This window comes from Podarcis vaucheri (genome assembly GCF_965113315.1).
Source record: "Podarcis vaucheri genome assembly, chromosome: 13".
NCBI classification, from domain to species: Eukaryota; Metazoa; Chordata; class Lepidosauria; order Squamata; family Lacertidae; genus Podarcis; species Podarcis vaucheri.
Window position 1 is genome coordinate 17,792,645 of NC_138751.1, and position 15,486 is coordinate 17,808,130.

Genomic DNA, 15,486 nt, shown 5'->3' on the forward strand with positions numbered 1-15,486 from the left:
TACTTTGGAGGTCTTTAAGCAGAGGCTTGACAACCATATGTCAGGAGTGCTCTGATGGTGTTTCCTGCTTGGCAGGGGGTTGGACTCGATGGCCCTTGTGGTCTCTTCCAACTCTATGATTCTATGATTCTAAGTGCCAAGATGATGTAGTGTAAGCCTCTGCTTTTTGCAGCTCAAGCCTGTCATGCAGATTGCAAGGGAATGTATTTCCCCCACCAACTCACAGACAAAAAACTTTGCTTGGTTTTGGGGCCACTGGCATCTTGGTTGTTGCAGCATGGGAGACCCAGCCTTGCAAGGTTCAGTTGTGTATCAACAAGCACGCACGTTACAGATCTCACAAGGAGGCGGCCTCTTGTGTAGGACACCAACTCTCAGTCAACCCTCAGATGGAACAGGGCCTTCTGACATGGCACCCACACTATGGAACATCTTGCCTCAATAAATTTGGGTAGCCCATCATCTGCTTTTGGAAACCCATTCAAAACTTTGTTCAGGCCATAGCTTAGTAATGCTTTGCACTCAAGAGGGGCCCAGTTCAGACCCTGAAATTTCCAGGTGGGGTCTGAAACCCTATCAAATCACTTCCTATGCTCCACGAATGTGTGTTCCATTGGCCATGATAACCCCCTGCTGCTTTGAATATTGTTACTGGGGTGACTTATTGCCACTATGCTTTAAAATGTGTATTTATTTATTTGTTAGTTAGTCTCCACCGAAGGGCCAACAAGGCAAGCTCTCTCGCCCCCCCCCCCAAAGCCCTGAGAATAGTACTTCAGCTGTGTTTGAATAACTTATTGCAAGGGCCTTGTACACACTAATAGTTTATTCTATGGAAGAGGCCGTGTGCTCAGTTTAACATTCTCAAGTTTTTAAATGATCCTATTTTTTAAAATACCTTAATGGAGGCTGCTACTATTCTACAAATATGAGGGACAGGAAATAAAATTTAGATTGAAAGAGCTGGCTCTCAAAAATGTAAATTTTGGCAATATTCAATAACTTCTGAATGGGACAGGGATCGTCTCATTCCTGAACTCCCCCCCTCCTGCCACAAGCCTGCTTGTCCATTACACCTCAGCTGACAGCAACTCTGGGGCAGACAATATGGTGCCACTTGCCAACTCCAGTATGTGCAAGCTTGATGTGCTGCCATCTCCACTTGGGACAACAGCAACCCATCACAGCAAACAGACAAAAGCCCCAGCTCCAGCTGCCTCCTTCCTACTTCCCCCTTGTGGCTTGGAACAATGCTAACTACCCATTATCCCATGACAAAAATCGAGTGAGTTGCAATCTAAGTCAGGTAAGGAGGATACCTCATGCCAGCATAGAATCATAGCACTGTAGACTTAGAAGGTACACCAAGAGTTGTCCTGCAATGCAGGCTGCAAGGCAGCAACTTCCAGGGCAGCACTTGGAATGGGAGGCTGTAAGCAGCTTCTTTTAGCTTTGAATTCTGACTATCAAATAATGGAATTGCTTTCCAGTGTGTTTTCGTAATCCTGGAAATACCTAGGGGGTTTTTTTATGGGCACGTTTACGATGCCCCTTGGTCACCGTTGTAAAACTCAAGAAACAGAGATTTGTTTACGGCCTGCAAGATCCAAGACTGGAAGCAGCAAAGGCAAAGGTGAGGATTTTGCAGTTGTGCAGCCGTCCCCGCTGTCAGCATATCCTGTCCTAACACTCCTTTTGCACCCTCTCACCACAGGCCACTTCCTTCCTGTTACAGTCATGTCTATTAAGATACTGAACTCAAGGCAGCGCTGCTACCCCTTGTACAATGGAGATGCAAGTGTTCCTGTTGAATCTTCATTGCGTTTTTGTGCAGACTAAACTTTTAAGTGAAAAACTAGTCCTGCAGCCAAGTCTTCCTTCTGGGCCAGTCTTCATTCTTGATGTTTAGTAGGGGCAGATGTCTGCCCGAAGCTTCTCTTTTTTTTCCGACACCCCAAACCCTCCTGGGGAAAAAACAACTTAGGTTCTCAGGCAGTTAAAAATACATGTTTTCCCCTCCAAAATAAGACAAAAATGAGGCATTGAAGGAATAAAGGAATGATTTATTTCAGGGTCTTTTTATACAATTCAAAGCAGGAGGGGATGGGGAGGCATTATTTCCCTTCAATCCAAGTTCCCTCATAGTATTACACGCCCCAGGAGGAAGCCCATTTAGCATGCCGTCGTGGATGGACAAACAGGCAACACTGTCCGAACAGAGACTTCCTCCTCACTCAACTAGATAAGCTAAGGAAACAAACAGACAGACAAAATCCACATTCCCGTTTTTCTGCTTGCAACATTTCTGTCTTTGGGAACCCGAAGGTTCTGGCAGTTCTTGCTCATCCAAACTGTTACCCCCCTCCCCAAAATGGCACACACAGAGATGGGAGGGCTTAAAATCCAGAAGTTAGTCCATCTAAGAAGTAGTGCTCCCTTCCCAAAAGCTTTGCCTTCAACCAAGGCTGCTTCATTCCCAATACTTTCAGCAGACAACAGTCTAGCCGCTTGTTCCTGGTTTAGTGCTCGCATATCCAAAAGACCTCCTTCCCCTCAAGAGTTTGGTTGTTACGGGGCAACTGGGTTGTCCCCTCAGGACACACAAGATGTGATCGTCCGTCATCTTCCCAGCCTTTCCCCTCCCTTGTAAAATTCATGTTTGCTGATAGCTGCAGGCCCCTGATCATTTTTGGACTTTGATCTGACCAAGGCAAATGGGGGGGGGAGGGTAAAATTCTGCACACATTGTTTAAGAACATCATTGATGAAAGTGGAGGGAGGGGGAATTAAAGAGGGCAGCCATGTTAGTTTGTAGCAGCAAGAAGACAAAAGTGCAGTGCCGTTGCAGAGGCCAATTGGTTTCTTGAGGGACGTCAAAGGGTTCACGAACCCCGACTGCCCAATTTATCAAGATGCGAAATGGAAAGGGGGAGGAGGGGGGAGAGGCAGACAACAACAAACCTTGCCTTAAAAGAGGAAGCAAATGAAGTTGAAAGCCTTCCTTTTCATCTGCACAGCCACAGAAGCAGAAGGGGGAGACATTCCCCCCCTCTTCCGAACAGGCACACCTTTCTAGCTTTGTAAAGATCTTCATCTTGCGCTGCACAACAGCTGCTGCCCACAGTGACGAGTTAAGGTTAGAGATGTGCATGAAAAATGGCACTAACCAGCAGACAAAAAACCAGCACATACATGCCCTCCATTTGCGCAGGGAGGAACCAGGACTCCTGTGAGTTCTCAAGGAGTGTAGTGGGGGGCGGGGGGAGAGAGTCAGAACCCTTGGGCTCTGTTCCCAGTTGTGGAACAGTCATGTGGTTCTGTGGATTACAAGAGCGAGAGTCCAGGAGCCAGGATTTAGGTTCAACTCCCTTTGTTAATAATGCCCAAGGGATCAGAAAATGGCCCTGCTAAAAAATCTGCATTAGTTTATTAACTCGTTAACAAAGACAATAAAATGCCAAAAAAAGGAGATGACACTCCGCTCCCTTCAATTTCTTTGAGGGAGGGGTTAAAGGACAGGGGAAACCGATTTCCTTTCCCTCCTGTAGGGGAGGGTACTCCCCTCCCCTTCCCCAACCTGGGCACCAGGGTCTCACCCTGACACATCACATTAAGGGGGTCCAGAGATGGGTTACCAGGGTTCACAGCCACGTAGCAAAGCGCAGTTGTACAGCAAGTCGACAGGGGCACCCCCAAATTGGTACCCCCTGAATCCTGTGCTCCCCTCTAAAATCCAGTAGGGGAGCTGGGTACAGTCCCAAATCATCTCCTGGTGAAGCAGAGACCTGGAACAAAAAGAAATCCTATGAGAATTACAGACACAAATACTCGGGAGTCCTGTCTACAAATCACACGATGCAGCAACATTTAAATCGCTTAGCTGCAGCGGGGAAACAAAAAAACCCCCAAATCATCCACATAGTAAACACATACATTTCTGAAATTTGTAATAGCAAAAAGTGTCTACCTAACAAGTCTTGATAATGCCTCACAACTGGATGGTGTATATGTGTGTATATGTGTAAGCATTTGCAGGCAATGATCAGGCAACATAAAACCTCTCTGGCTACATACACATGCAAAGTTCAGATAAAACTCTCTCTCCAGGTTCCTTCACATGTGCGTTTCATAACTTAAGCAACTTGCAGCAATGATCTGCTCCACCCCGTTGGACATCCCCAGTCCATTCACGGAACTGTAGGTACCGGGAAGTGGAATCTCCACCAAGGGATGTCCCAAGTTCATCGTCGCAAAGTAACTGGTGGTGGGAACAAGCCACTTCAGAATCACCGCGTTCAACACCGATCATGTGAGTAACTTGGGCCAACGTATTTCTGCCCCACAGCTGGCCTTCCCAAGGTCAGGCAGATTTACTAAAACAACCTCTTGACCCGCAGTGCTGTTTGACTTACCAGTGGTCCGAACAGCCCCTCAGGGCCCCTGGTAGCCAGGCTGGAATCGTGCCGTCTCCTCAAATATCAGCTCTTTCAGCTTCTCTTTGGGCAGGTCATCCAGCTCCATGTCAAAGGTGAAAGGCTCCTCGGCCACCGGCTAAGCATGGAGCAAAGGGAGAGATGTAAATATCTAGGAATCCTGGCCCCCAAACTCCTTCGTTTCCCAAGTCTGCCCATCCTAGCCCACTGCACTCCCGCCTTCTCGTTCCTCGCCCTGCGCTCCCAAATCCCCTCGAACGGTAGTCAAACCCCAAGAACCAAAGCGTCCAGCACCTCATCTGAGGGGTCGTAGTACTGCTCTAGGTAAGGGTGGGCAAGGGACTCCTCCACCGTGATGCGCTTATTAGGGTTAAAGGTCAACATTTTGTCCAACAGGTCCAGAGCTGAAAAAGGGAAAGGAGGGTGGGGGAAATAGGATGCAGTATCAGCAGCCAGACAGCAGATGGCAACAGAAAGAAAACGCGCACACAAACACACACAAAATTGTGCCAGCAAATAGTTGCAGGGCTGGAATCTGGCCACAGGTGGCAGCGGAGAGCAATGAAGGGTGGCTGGCATCACTGACAGCATCCCATAGCAAGATTCCTCCTGGATCAGGACCAGGGTTCAGCTAGCCCAGCATCCCGTTTCCAGTGACGGCCAGGTAGATGCTTCCATGCCCTGCTTGTGCAGCAACAGCTCTCTCCATTTTGTGCCTATTCACAGGTGTATTTGTTTTCGAAGTGGACGTTCCTTTTCTCTGTTGTGAATATGGGCGGCTGCCGACATCACAATCGCGCCATGCAAATGCGTCCACTCCCTTTGAATGCGATCTATGCTGGCGGCCACCAGCCCCACAGGCTTTGCTCTTTCCTCCTAGGGAAGATGCTTCACCTCACTTGACCACCTTGGCTGTTCACTTCTGTACCTTCTCCCAGTCTGCACTACCCTGCATGGCCTGGGCGTGGTCCAGAACAACATTCCTCTAGCTCAGGCATTGCTACAGGTTTAAGGAGAGGCACCAGAGTGTTATTCTCAACACCTTTCCAATTAATTCAACATTTGAGTGCCTGGGAAATCTGAGTGCCTTTTTTCGCAGCAATGATACACTGAGTTGATGTTTTCAGTGAGCTGCTCACCATAACCCCAGAATCTCTCTTATGCACTTAATAACTGGCTTTCATAATGCTTTTACCAATTGACCTGTAACAGTAAGACTTACAGGTGTGGCATTTGCAATTCACCCCCGAATCCTTTCTTTAAAATTGGCCTTACACTGACAAGTTGCACATACTTGTGAAGTTGCTGGGCTTTTAACATCTAAGGTCTTTAAGGACTCTAAGGTAAATGCAATCTGTCCCAATTACAATTTGAAACTTATCAATTAGCTCCTAGAAATCTTCACTGTGTATCATCTTGATTTAACGTAGCTCCTTAGTGCTCTGTATTCCAAACACTGTCATAGAGGAGAGCTCTCACACACTGTACATGTCCTCAACAGGGACAATTCATTTAGCTTCTCAGCCATCACCTGTCCTCCTTCCAATGGTCTTTTCACACTTTTGTATTCTAAGAACATCCAAATGTCACTCTGGCTGGTTTCTTGCTCTTTAGAAGAAATTGTTTGCTGCCTGTTTTAAGTCTCGAGTTATTTGCTTTTCAACTTAAAGGAAGTAAGTCTCACTGAACTTAGTGAGAGTTGCTTCCAAGTGAAACATGCGCTGGATTGGGCTACAACAATTTGACAGATCGTGGCAAGGGAACTTCTCTGAGTTGCAACATTTACCATCAGCCAGCCCCCAACTGCCAAAGAGCAGAAGGAACCACCATAAACAGCTCCAAATACCTTTAATGTTTTATCTTTTTGTGGATGAATTATAATTTGTTTGGGGAACTGTAAGCTGCACAGAGCATAACCATAGTGCAACAATCTCAGTTGTCTTGGCTTCAAGGGGTCTAACATTAGCATCAACACTATGTTTTGTCCACCTTTATTGGTAGCTGACAATTTGATTGGCATTACCTCTGAATGCTAATTAAGAACTTTTATCCTATCCTCAGTTTTGAGGGCACAGAATGCTATGAACACCCCCTATCAGGGAATGAGTTATTTCAAATCAGATGCTTCTCAGTTGGCCTGCTTTCCTCTAGAAGTCTGCATAAAGCTGCTCTGTGGTGTTTTTAATTTGAAGTCCCAACAATCCACTTTCCTTTGGGATTCAAGTATAGCCTGTCCCATTGCTTTGTCTAGGGTGTGGCAGTGTGTTTATGTTATTAGTTAGAAACAAGACCACAGCTCTTATATTGTTAATAGCTGCATCAAAAGGAAATTTCAGGACATGCTAATTTTCATACCCCTTCATGGCAAGAGTGATGAGAGACACAAAAGTCCTGGTCACACTGGGTGGAAATGCAGGTGGCTGAGCAACATTTATATTTGAACAGTGAGGGGGAAACGGCAACCTGCACAGGCTAATGGGAACCTTCTCTTTCAGCAGTCACTGGTGAGCATGAAACAAAAGAGTTTAAAGACTTCTGGCTTAGGTTATATTGGGAAGTATAATTAGGCATATAGTTGGGAAAACACTGGAATGTGAGAATGGACAACAATGAGCAATGCATGCTGGGACACAAAAGTGGCTGAACACCCTTTGCCTTCTTCCTCCCTTACCTTTGAGATCAGCCTTAGGGAACAGTTTGGCCCAGGGAACCTTGGGCTTTTGGGGCAGCGACTGGAGATAGTTGCGAGCCTTCATGTTGATGATGCAGTTCAAGTCGTCTTGAGATGGGGAACCCAGAATACCTGTAGAGATGGCAGATAGAACTGTGTTGGGTATATTGGACAGGGAAAATAGTTTTCAAGGTCTGTAACAAGCAAGGCCTCGGGCACTGAAAAGAAACCAAGAAGGAGGCAGAGTTGGCCATTCAATGGCGAGTGCCAAAAACCTCTCCCCTCCAATTCCAAATGCTTTACTCCCTGATATTTTCCCCTTACCCAGGATGTGGTTCAGCTGGTCCAGGTAGTGCTTGCCAGGAAAGATGGGTCGGTTTGACAGCATCTCAGCCAGGATACAGCCCACAGACCATATGTCAATAGACTTGGTGTAGCCCTGAGAAGGGGGTAAAAGACATGGAAAGAGAACCAGGTTCTGGGCTTCCCTGCCGTGCATAACCAGCCCACAGTTCATAAAGAGGCTGCTTTCTCCTTGCACAGTGACTATCAGGCAGGATGAAAACTAAGGTTCCTTTCTTTATGAGGCATTGAAAGCCTGAAACTATGGCCCCAGCAAAAGTACAGGATTCAGAAAGACATCTCTCTTTCCCCAGATTTTCAGAAAAAATAAATACCCATATAGTGGGTGTGAGCTAAGTGTTATTAAATTAAGAAAATGTCTTCATGTTGCTTTCATGGCTATGTTAATCCCCCCCCCCCCGAAGTCGAGATACCTCACTTCCAACTGAACTTTGCATTGCTAGTCTTCACTCCGACTATCTTACCTTGGAATTAAGCATGATTTCAGGGGCTCGATACCAGCGAGTAGCGACGTACTCCGTCAAGAAACCTGTGTGGTCATGGTCTGGGTCTGCGATCCGAGCCAGGCCAAAGTCACAGATCTGTAAGGAGAGGGGGGGTACCCCAAAGGGGATGGGCATGAGTAGCAAACCCAGGATGAGCAGAAATCTAAGGTTGCAAAATGCAGGGGGGGGGGGAAGCTGGTGTCAGCTGGAGATGGAAGGAAAGAGTCTAGCAAAAGTTGCTGAATGCCACCTTCAGGTCACACGTGGTGTTGATGAGAAGGTTGCTGGGCTTCAGGTCCCGATGAAGCACATTGGCAGAATGGATGTATTTCAGCCCTCGGAGAATCTGGTAGAGAAAGTAGCAGATGTGGTCATTGCTGAGCTGCTGGGTCTTCAGCAGCTTATAGAGATCGGTTTCCATCAAATCCTGAACTATATATCTGCAGAGGGAGAAATGGTGCCCCCTCCAGGAAAGAGGGAGCAAGAGCAACAGTCAAGAAAAACAACTTTAATAGTAGTACTGTACGTAAAGGAGCATCTAGGGAGGGGAAGGGGGAACCATAAAGTGCACACAAAGTGCTGAGCCACCCATGATGCCACCCACAATTTGTCCCTCAGGCTGAGTTAGATTTTCATAGGTATAGTCCGGCCAGATACTGAGTGTTGCTAACACTTCCAATGACTGCCAAGCAGAATGTATCGCTGATAATGATGCAGCTAATAACACCGCCTCTTCACATGCTTGTGATGTAAACCTATTCAGAGGCATGGTACTAAAAGAACGTTCTTGATTCAAGTGATCATTTTAGCCCTAACCCATTAAAAGCACAACGCCCAGAGCCATGCTCAGAAGACAACAGGAAGCCAATGCAGATGCTGGCGCAATCTTTTCCCAGCAATTCCACAGCACATCATTATGCTGCGTGCCAGCCAAAGCCTCAGAACCACGCATTTGATTCAAGGACTCTATGCAGATCACAGTGTGACTCCCACAGCCTCTGGGCATCAAAACATATTTTCACGTAGGTGCCCTTCCAGGCTTGGAAGGGACAACAGTGGCCTTCAAGGATACACATCACGCATCTGGTCAATGGTAGGTGCACGCAGGATGTCATTGATGCCGATGACATTCTCATGCTTGAAGCGCAGAAGGATCTTGATCTCTCGCAGTGTGCGCTGGCAGTACGTCTGGTGCTCAAAGGGACTGATCTTCTTTATGGCAGCCCGGATCTTGTTGACATGATCGTAGGCAGAGCTGTGGGGGAAAGGAAGACAAAAGACACATGCAGATGGTAACCTCTGGGACGGTGCACATACATAGACTGTCTCCTCAGTATAAAAGCTTGCATACATTCTTTCTCCAAATTGCCAAATACCTTTTTTCCCCTCCTCTCCCCCATTGGAAGAAAACAGTCTGGTGATCCACAAGAGCAACTGACAAGGGGAACTGCTTCCATGCAAGGCAGCCAGAAAGCCCCAAATGTACACCAAGGTTTTGGATCTTAAGTCAATAGGATCAATACAAGGACAGAAAGATAAGGGAGAGAGGAGGAAATAGCAGGCACAGCAATACAAATTGCATGATACAATTATTTAGAAAACCCAACTGTTTGGCTACATTATCACCACTTGGCACAAGTCCTGGCAGCTGGCAAGAGCTGACAGAATGAGACCTAAAGAGTCAACACTAGGTGGCATGGTACAGGGAAGCTCTGGCCCTGCAGGTGTTGCTGAACTACAACTGCTACGATCCTGGCCACTGACTATGCTTGCTGGGGCTGATGGGAATTGTAGTTCAGCAACATCTGCAGCGCCAAATGTTTCCTATACCTACTGTAAAGCTCTCAAGACATGGAGTGTAAGCACAGAAGCCTAGAAGATCAGATGCTTAGCGAGGAGATAATAAATACTTCAGAATAAAAGGTGTTACACAGTTTGACTGCTACAGGTACTGGCAGCTTATGTACCAGACCCAAGCTGTTGGGTGTAATATGGTGGCTAGGTTTCATACAATAGGATATTGCAAATACCCTAGCCTGGGTTAACTTTTGAAGGCACAAATGAGGCATATACAGCAGTTCTGAAAGTTCAGTTATTGGAATAGCCTACCATTAATATAAAAACTATAGGCCTAGTGTCAATCCAAGTCTAGAAAAGAACACACACTATGTCTCAATATGGTATTTAACAAGGCTGGCAAAACTATGGAGCCTACAGGAATAGTGGTGTAAAAATTGCTAGCACTGAGTGGGGCTGACATCATATTAAGCATTCCCGCATTACTTAACTACATGGCAATGAGAGGTTTGGCAAGAAGGCAGGTTAGCCAGCCTCCGACTTGCAAGACGTGTCCCTGGCGCCAACAGCCATGCAACAAGAAGTTTGTCAGATGCAACTTCTCCACCAAAGTGCTGCAGTGAGAAGGGGGCACCAGGGCTGCGACCACCAAGCTGCTTGCCACCTTGGTATTAAAATGCACAGAAGCGCCCTTCGAAAGCAGCAGGAAGGCACCAGCCAGCCTCCGAACAATGGAGGCATGAGCAAGGAAGCTGGCAAATATTGGCACAAGGAGATAGCGGGCCGGCAAGGGGCAGTCCCTGGGAGGGGCTCGGTGCACAACAATGACTTGGCAGGGCTAGGGCGTGCTGCTTCTGCTCGTTCCTAGTTCATAGGGCAGTTTGGGAGAAGAGCATCTGCAGAAAAAGGCTGCAGCCGAGAGGAGAGCCCTGCGCGTGCAACGGGGAGCCTTGGAGCGGAGGAGCAACGGGAGCCGACGCGGAAAGGGTCGGGGCGGGGAGAGCAGCGTCGAGAGCGCGGCAGGCGCCTCTGTCGGGGTTCAGTAACTAAGAAGCAACATGGCGGAAGCCTGTCGGAAAGGCTACGGCGGCCGGGACGGCCGCTTTCGGCGGGTCAGCCAGCCAAGCCTCGGGCTCCTTGCGCGGGTACGGCGCCCGGACAGGGCCATTCCGCGCGGTTCGCGCTCACTCACCAGACCATGCCGTAAGCCCCCTCGCCGATGTACTGCAGGTCCGTGTAGCGCGGCCCCACGTCGAACACTTGCCCTTTCACCGTCTCCACTCCCAGCTTCGGTGCTCCCGGTCCCGGCACAACCCCCGCCCCGCCTGGGGCTGCTGTCGCCGCTGCTGCCGCCATGGCCGACCTGATCGAGAATCTCCTGCAGCCGCTCCTATCGCTGCTTTACCCGGAACCGACACCGCCCGACAGCACCGCGCATGCGCTTGCCGAGGAAACGGAGAGACCGCCACTGCCCATGCGCTCGGCAGAAGCTGCGGCTTGAGGTTCCTCTCAGAGCGCATGCGCCAAGCCTGCCTCGTAGCGTTTTGCGGGCCACAACGCGCCTGGCTCGGATTGGGACGTCAAGAACTCGACCCGGAAGCGCCGCACCCATAACATTCCACTCAAAGCGATGCTCCACCCTCTCGCGCGCGCAAGCTTCAGTCCCGTTGGGCCACGCCCTTTGGCTCTGATTGGGCCACGCCTCTTGGCTCAGCTCGCCTCCAATCCAGTTCCCGACGCCGCGTGCTTGCTCTTGTTTCAAGGCCCGCCCTTTTCCGTGTAGTCGCGTGTTCGAATCCCCAGTGAGGCTATATACTGCATACACTTGCGGGCTTCTTTGTATTCATTTGGAGTTCGATTTATAGTCCACTCCATTCTGAATGGAGAGATGCAAAACTACACCGGTTGGATTTATGCAGCTGTGCAGTGGCAGGAGCTCTGCCTTTCTTTATTTCCTACCTATGGCGTAAGGGCTCCAAAGAAACTTTACAATAAAAACAAAGCAACTTGGGTTTAAGAATGGCTCTAGATACCTATGGGCAAAAAGGGGTTCCCAAGCTATAGTCAGAGCAGGACTTTGCTATTGGGGGTTATAGAATCTGAGAATTATAGTTGGAAGGGACCATGAGGGTCATCTAGTCCAACCCCTTGCGGTGCAGGAATCTTATGCCCAACGTGGAGCTCAAACCAACAACCCTGAGATTTAGAGTCTCATGCTCTACTGACGGACCACTTGACCTCGCACAGGGCACCGTATTAGCAAAAGATTATCAAAGGCTGCCCCTGATTTTTGGGGTTTTTTTTGTTTTTGTTTTGTTTAAAAAACATGATTTTCAGCCAAAAGAGCAATCCCCAGAGTGAGTTGAAGCAATCAGTAGTAAATGTGTTCCGGCATGTAAACCTGAAAGACATGGTATAAATGGCAAAATATTTGGAAGGAAAAGGTAAAAAAGCAAACTCCTGGAGAATGCCTGGATAAGTCAGTTGGTTAAAGGGTGGTGGCACTGATAATGCCAAGGTTGCAGGTTTGATCCCCTTATGGGACAGCTGCATATTCCTGCATTGCAGGGGGTTGGTCTAGATGATACTCAGGATCCCTTCCAATTCTATGATTCTATGGTCTCCAGATCTTTGGGGGAGCTTTGGTCTCTTGTGAGGAAGAAACATAAATGTGACATTTTGAAGCTCCTGGGAAATTCTGGCCATGGATAAAATGGCCACTTGATTGTCTTGCTTTATCTCCCTTATGACATTCTAAAGCTCTCTGTTGTGAACATGGCAGGGGTTTTTTATTGCTTCTAATTACTGCCTCCTGCATTTTAGATCAGGAGATACTATGATGCTGGAAAATCTAGCCATCCTTTTCTTAATGTAAAGGTAAAGGGACTCCTGACCATTAGGTCCAGTCGTGGCCGACTCTGGGGTTGTGGCGCTCATCTCGCTTTATTGGCCGAGGGAGCCAGCATACAGCTTCCAGGTCATGTGACCAGCATGACAAAGCCACTTCTGGCGAACCAAAGCAGTGCACGGAAACGCCGTTTACCTTCCTGCTAGAGCGGTACCTATTTTATCTACTTGCACTTTGACGTGCTTTCAAACTGCTAGGTTGGCAGGAGCAGGGACCAAGCAACGGGAATTCACCCTGTTGCGGGGATTCAAACCACTGACCTTCTGATCATCAAGTCCTAGGCTCTGTGGTTTAACCCACAGCGCCACCTGTTTAAGGACATGTTTGTTAAGAGAAAAAAGTTGACGCAAAAAGTATTGTCAGTCTAAACTGGAGGCCTATCAATCTGGGCTTGGGATTCTCTCAGACATAGGAGCCAACTCCTAGGGGCGATGGGGGCTTCAGCCCCCACAATGAAATATTTGAAGGGGGTGGGCTCCCGCAAAGTTGATGAGCATTCCCATTCAGATGGTGTGTGTGCACTGCATCATGTGATCAGTTATGTGGGGTGGGGCTTTCCTGGGCCCCTGCAATATTTTATTCAAGTTGGCACCCCTGCCCTCAGATGCCAGATCCCCTCCTCAGCCACACCCCTCACCAGCCCAACTACACTCCTCAGACATTTTTGTCTGGCTGCAATGCATCTTTGCACTTTGATCCTGCCGCTTGGTTTCCTGGGTGGAGAAAGGGGTGTGTAGAAACAAACCTGCCACACAGAAGTACATTTTGCATTCACTGCTGTGACCACTTTTGCCTTCTCACCACTGCCATGTAACCCTCAGTCTGGGAAAGATTCTCCATACCGGCTTGAAAGGCTAAGAGTTGCGTCCAGTGGTAGTCCTACTCAGAGCTAACCCATTGAAATGAATGGCCGTGGTTCATTAATTTCAGTAAGTCCGCTCCAGGTAAAATGTATGCAATCCTATATGTGTCTACTCAGAAGTCAGTCCCGTTGAGTTCAATGGCATTTACTAAGATTTCAGCTTTATTGTAGTAGTATACACTTTCCTAGACTAGGCGGGGTAGTGTTGAGAATGCTAGGCAGGGCGGGTTAAAGATCCTGCTAACCACAAAGTATATTGGGTGAATTTTAAAAAAGCACTGTAGGATCAAGTCAATGGCTCATCTAATCCAGTTTCTGGTTCTCACAGTGGCCCACTAGATGTCTGTGGGAGAATTTCAAACTCATGTGAAACAAGGGCCTCCCTTCCTGTGATTTGCAGCAACTGGTACTCATAAACTTTAAGGCAGTCACACTCACGCACCTGCTTGTTGCAGAAATCAGAGGGAAAGGCATCCATTCTTCCCTGAGCTTCTTGAAGGAACGGAATAAAAATATATATAATAAAGATGTGGCGTTATCCTGGCAGATTATTTACATAAGAGAAATTATAGACGGTTGGGTGAAAAGGCCATGTGATGTGCAGAGCTACATGTGTCTACTCAGAAATAAGCCCCATTGAGTTCAGTGGGGCTTACTCCCATGTAAAGTGCATCTAGGACTGCAGCCTAAGCACCAGTTGTTGTCAGTGAGATTTCTACATAAAATTCAAATGTATGAAAAATCTACCCACAACAGCATCTGTAGGGAACAACACTACTTTCCTGTGCTTTGAGTTGCTAACTTAAAACCTACAGCAGTAGAGAAATCTGTGCTCTCAGTTGATCACAAACAGAAATGCTTCTCCTTCTTAATTTATATAGATCAATGACAAAACAGACGTTTCAGGATATGTCTGAAACAAGCAGCTGGAATGGATGAGTAGAGAGAGCTTCACTAGATTTAAAAGGGCTGCTTAGTTTCTTTCTCTGTTCCCTGGTCCACCATCACCCACACAATCCTCTAGCCGTCCCCTCCCCGCAAAAGAAAACCCCAAACAAAAAGAGGCCTTGGCATCTTAAACAAATGTATCCTAGCATCAGATGTCCAGTATGCAAGAGCCCTCTTTTGTCTGATGCCATCTGCTGAAGAGGACTCTACAGTACTCTTAGCTAGGATGCAAGATCACATCGCAATAAATGCATTAGTCTCTGAGGTGCCACAGACCTCCTGGCTTTCTTGAAGCAACAGACTTGACCTGGTGACTCATCGGGAATGAACGCCTAAAAAACATTTCTCTGCCTCTCAGTGAGGCCGTGCTTGAATAAATAAAAGCCTGGCCTCCAGGCAATTACAATTCTGTGCCAAAAAGAAAAGAAAAAAGTGAAATGGATTGGATTTGCATGAGTTTAGTTTTATGCAGTAATTGTCAACATTTTGCATGCTTTATCCAATGTCTTGTAGTTAGAGTGGGCATGGAGCTATGTTGAGGATTGGAATACCTCTAACCATTGGGAATATCGTCCAGGAATTCCTCTGGCTTCCAAATGCTCAAGCTGCCCCCAGAGGTTGCCCACCCAAAATCAATGCTGTTGTTACACGGCACCCTCTTCCTCCAGCAGTGTTACCAAGCAGAGTTTCCTTTGAAGGAAAGAGCCCTGAAGAGGGAAGACTTGCAGTGTCTATGATAATTTGGTTAATATACAGTGGTACCTTGGGTTAAGAACTTAATTCGTTCTGGAGGTCCGTTCTTAACCTGAAACTGTTCTTAACCTGAGGTACCACTTTAGCTGGGACGCAGGTGGCGCCGTCGCAGGTTAAACCACAGAGCCTAGGACTTGCCGATCAGAAGGTCGGCGGTTCGAATCCCTGCGATGGGGTGAGCTCCCGTTGCTCTGTCCCAGCTCCTGCCAAACTAGCAGTTCGAAAGCACGTCAAAGTGCAAGTAGATAAATAGGTACCGCTCCGGA

At 47.7% G+C, this 15,486-nt stretch overlaps 2 protein-coding genes across 2 annotated transcripts in view; one reads left to right on the forward strand and one right to left on the reverse strand.

Moving 5' to 3' along the window:
• The window catches only part of CORO1A (coronin 1A), a 79,043-nt gene that overhangs the window by 48,196 nt on the left and 15,361 nt on the right, over positions 1 to 15,486 (forward strand). The window lies entirely within an intron of this gene.
• On the reverse strand, positions 2,043 to 11,206 carry MAPK3 (mitogen-activated protein kinase 3). Its single transcript, XM_082195961.1, has 9 exons — positions 10,942 to 11,206; positions 9,025 to 9,207; positions 8,203 to 8,392; positions 7,932 to 8,048; positions 7,429 to 7,543; positions 7,105 to 7,236; positions 4,728 to 4,837; positions 4,413 to 4,551; positions 2,043 to 3,785 (listed from the first exon to the last, which is right to left on the reverse strand). The coding sequence occupies exons 1-8, from the start codon at positions 11,103 to 11,105 to the stop codon at positions 4,432 to 4,434; spliced, it is 1,131 nt and encodes a 376-aa protein (XP_082052087.1). The 5' UTR covers positions 11,106 to 11,206; the 3' UTR covers positions 2,043 to 3,785; positions 4,413 to 4,431.

Bases quoted from the DNA above. Each gene is read 5' to 3' on its own strand.
- MAPK3 (XM_082195961.1), bottom strand. From the start codon at position 11,105: ATGGCGGCAGCAGCGGCGACAGCAGCCCCAGGCGGGGCGGGGGTTGTG. The intron at 8,393-9,024 runs GTATCCTTGAAG...CTCCCTCTGCAG, and splicing joins ATTGACCAGATGCGTGATGT to ATATATAGTTCAGGATTTGA. The intron at 4,838-7,104 runs GTAAGGGAGGAA...TCCCTTTTTCAG, and splicing joins CCCTAAGGCTGATCTCAAAG to CTCTGGACCTGTTGGACAAA.